The sequence below is a fragment of the Ceratina calcarata genome, unplaced genomic scaffold (assembly GCF_001652005.2).
Source record: "Ceratina calcarata isolate Rehan_Ccalc_2016 unplaced genomic scaffold, ASM165200v1 scaffold578.2, whole genome shotgun sequence".
NCBI lineage: Eukaryota > Metazoa > Arthropoda > Insecta > Hymenoptera > Apidae > Ceratina > Ceratina calcarata.
This window is the reverse complement of record NW_017176997.1, coordinates 138,572-142,311: the sequence shown is the minus strand read 5'-3', so window position 1 is coordinate 142,311 and position 3,740 is coordinate 138,572. Positions and strand designations below refer to the sequence as shown.

Here is a 3,740-nt window from a genome sequence, read left to right as displayed (position 1 = left end):
TGATTCCGAAAAAGTGAGTACTAATTATTCTAAAAATTAAACTAATAATATATTAATTACCACCAACAAAAGTATTCAGAGTTCGTAATACCAAATTATCCACTGACATCGTTGATGTTATTATTTTAATTTGCCAGAAGAATAAATTCATTTACTGACTTGGTACACAATATGATTTAAATCATTAAGCAAGGCATTATTATAATATAGTACTTCTTATTGAGAGCCTGTGTATCAGAAATTTTATTCAGAGTCGATCTTTAAGAAAACCTTTTACAGATGTGGATGTACTCGCTAGGAAGAGCTTTATTGGACACAACCCCCCGAGTTTCAGCACTGACTGGTACCGTTTCGGTCTCACCCTCGTCAGCCCTTCAAAGCGTTTTAGCAGCTATGACAGAACCAGATTCTAAACGACGAGCTTCCTTAATGAATTTATTAGACGTAATTTCCGAGTATTGTAGAACCCGTCTGCAATCGAAACCGTTCACCCATATAGTGATGGACATGTATAGAGAAGTGATTAGGTCTCCGCAGTATTCAGCTCGAAAACGAATCGCCTATCAACATTTGAATCAGCTTCAAGTACAGCATCCACCGAATCAAATCAAGTACCCGCCTCCTAACCAGGATAGAAATCCTTATCAGTGTCTTCAGCAACAGACCGTGAGCCAGTACGATGTCCCACGAAATCATTTAATGAAACCCGACCCCAGGAGTCTTCAGCATTACCAGCAAACAGATCTCAGAGGTCAGGTCAAGGCTAATTTACAAAGATATCAGGGTCAAGATAAAGATAATGAGGTCTACTGTCGGAGTCAATGCAATCAATACAGCGGGCCCAGAATTAATCAGAAGCAAGGATATTCGCTCAATTACCCTCGACAATTCCAAGAAGCGCAGGTTCACCATCAACAGAAGCAACAGCAACAGCAATTTAAAAAATATAGAGAACCGCGTGAGGTTCCCCAAGAACCGCAAGCGTCATCAAAAATTCATTATCATTACCCGAGTCATCATAAAGCGAAGGGGACTCTGTTCAAACTTCAGTCGAGGAATTCGCACTCACATCCTAATTTAACGAGTCTATGCGATAAGCAGTCGCAGTTAAATAAAGAAGAGATCGGGGCGAATGTTAAGATCGCTGGGAACCCGGTGAACAGTCATCAAGGTCGATGTAATTACAATCATTTGAGGACGAACTCCCAGCCGATTTGTACGGATAATAAATTGCAGCACACTAGGAGCAGCGGGAATTTGCCATCGACGATTTACCACGAGGAGAACAAACCTGAATACAATTCTGAAAGAAACCTTGAAAACGATGGAAGGGAATATTATAGTAATACAAATTATAGTGACCCACTTTATTCGTTGCCAGTTAAACCTTTCCTCAGTTCGCAAGATGTTAGCAAGGTAAACGGACTGTCCACGAAGAGTCAACCGACTGGTTACTCTCATCCGGACATGACTTTATTAATACAGAAAGAAAAGAAGGAAGAAGAGATTTACAGTAACTCGGCGAGGTATATGAATTCCATAATGAAGAGACAATACTCGAATCCTCAGTTGCCTAATAGAAATCAGCAAGAGGAGCAAAAGCAGCAGGAGAGGAATTTCGAAAATAGGAACGAACGTCTGAACACGAAAAGAGAAGAGGAAGAAGACGAAGGGAAGAATAATCCAGCTTCTTCCATAAAGTTAAAACACAATCTTCAGGGCCCACCTAAACCTCCGAGAATCCTCACGACTTTGAAAAAGGCTTCGTTACTTTCGGACGAAGAGGGTAACAGCAGATCCGAACCTCCAGCGAAACCACCCAGGTATACTAATTTCTGATAAGTTTTAATTCAATCAAAACCAGATTCATGATACTGAATTATGCTTTATAGAAACTTGGTGAGGAACGGGCCGAGGGCTCGTAAGAACAAACCAGTTCAAAGGGCTCCCTCCAGATTATATAGAACGATAGGAAGTGGGCCTATAATGAAGTGTTTCAATCGGGCTCAGTGTATCGGCCCAGAATTCGTAGTCAGAGCTAATCAGCCACCTAAGACGTTATCCGTTGGTCAAATAAAGGTGAGTATTAAAAAAAAAAAATGAATTCCGGTACCGGGAATCGAACCCGAGCCTCCTGGGTGAAAGCCAGGTATCCTAGCCACTAGACCATACCGGATTTTCTGACTACATCGACTTTTATATCATGTTTTATGAAATGGGTCACATGATTCTTTATAAAAATAATTAATATTCTTTTTATAGACTGGAAATTGTGGGAGAATTATAGTAATAATGTTAACTGGACAGAGATTGGAAGTAAGCTGTGACCCGCAGAAGATAACAGCCGGCGATCTATTCCAGGTATCTCATAAATTAAAAAAAAAAGATTTCTTATTTGCCGATCGTCTCGTATTTCGTTGACTCTTGAAAATTCAATATTTGCGGCGGGAGTATAATGTGAAAAGTTGAATCGAACGTGTCGAGGGGGTCAATCAAAAGTAATAAAGTTTGAAATCGATTCGGGAAAGAGAGTTAGAGTGTCTCCTACAGATAAGAGATTCAATTTTCCACTGTTTGACTAATGCAATCATTATACATATATAACAATTTCAGGCTATTGTGAGAGAGGAGAATCTAGATGAAAATTTCGCGTTAGGCCTCGCAGTATTATTAGCAGGAGATTTTGCTATATTACCTTCGGATTACAAGTTAAATAAAATAGCGCCTCCGGGATGGTTGAACGATAACAATAGCAACAAAACTAAAATTCTACCGACGAATTTTATGCTCTATCTGAGAATACGATTTTTCTTACCATCTCTTCAGGGCATCAGGTACAATAAATTATTCCTTATTTCAAAGAATTTATGGAGCTTCTATTTATTTTNGTAGTCAGAGCTAATCAGCCACCTAAGACGTTATCCGTTGGTCAAATAAAGGTGAGTATTAAAAAAAAAAAATGAATTCCGGTACCGGGAATCGAACCCGAGCCTCCTGGGTGAAAGCCAGGTATCCTAGCCACTAGACCATACCGGATTTTCTGACTACATCGACTTTTATATCATGTTTTATGAAATGGGTCACATGATTCTTTATAAAAATAATTAATATTCTTTTTATAGACTGGAAATTGTGGGAGAATTATAGTAATAATGTTAACTGGACAGAGATTGGAAGTAAGCTGTGACCCGCAGAAGATAACAGCCGGCGATCTATTCCAGGTATCTCATAAATTAAAAAAAAAGATTTCTTATTTGCCGATCGTCTCGTATTTCGTTGACTCTTGAAAATTCAATATTTGCGGCGGGAGTATAATGTGAAAAGTTGAATCGAACGTGTCGAGGGGGTCAATCAAAAGTAATAAAGTTTGAAATCGATTCGGGAAAGAGAGTTAGAGTGTCTCCTACAGATAAGAGATTCAATTTTCCACTGTTTGACTAATGCAATCATTATACATATATAACAATTTCAGGCTATTGTGAGAGAGGAGAATCTAGATGAAAATTTCGCGTTAGGCCTCGCAGTATTATTAGCAGGAGATTTTGCTATATTACCTTCGGATTACAAGTTAAATAAAATAGCGCCTCCGGGATGGTTGAACGATAACAATAGCAACAAAACTAAAATTCTACCGACGAATTTTATGCTCTATCTGAGAATACGATTTTTCTTACCATCTCTTCAGGGCATCAGGTACAATAAATTATTCCTTATTTCAAAGAATTTATGGAGCTTCTATT

The 3,740-nt window shown here is 38.7% G+C and overlaps 1 protein-coding gene and 2 non-coding genes across 3 annotated transcripts in view; 1 reads left to right on the top strand and 2 right to left on the bottom strand.

The window, feature by feature from the left end:
- Positions 1-3,740, top strand: part of LOC108629567 (uncharacterized) — a 15,985-nt gene that overhangs the window by 6,269 nt on the left and 5,976 nt on the right. The window contains exons 4-9 of the mRNA XM_026817427.1: positions 3-13; positions 280-1,823; positions 1,893-2,079; positions 2,263-2,361; positions 2,614-2,888; positions 3,123-3,132. Of these exons, the coding sequence (XP_026673228.1) occupies positions 3-13; positions 280-1,823; positions 1,893-2,079; positions 2,263-2,361; positions 2,614-2,888; positions 3,123-3,132 (2,126 nt within the window). The remainder of the gene's footprint in view (positions 1-2; positions 14-279; positions 1,824-1,892; positions 2,080-2,262; positions 2,362-2,613; positions 2,889-3,122; positions 3,133-3,740) is intronic.
- Positions 2,105-2,176, bottom strand: TRNAE-UUC (transfer RNA glutamic acid (anticodon UUC)). Its single transcript has one exon. It is a non-coding gene; the product is annotated as a tRNA-Glu (tRNA).
- TRNAE-UUC (transfer RNA glutamic acid (anticodon UUC)) lies at positions 2,965-3,036 on the bottom strand. Its single transcript has one exon. It is a non-coding gene; the product is annotated as a tRNA-Glu (tRNA).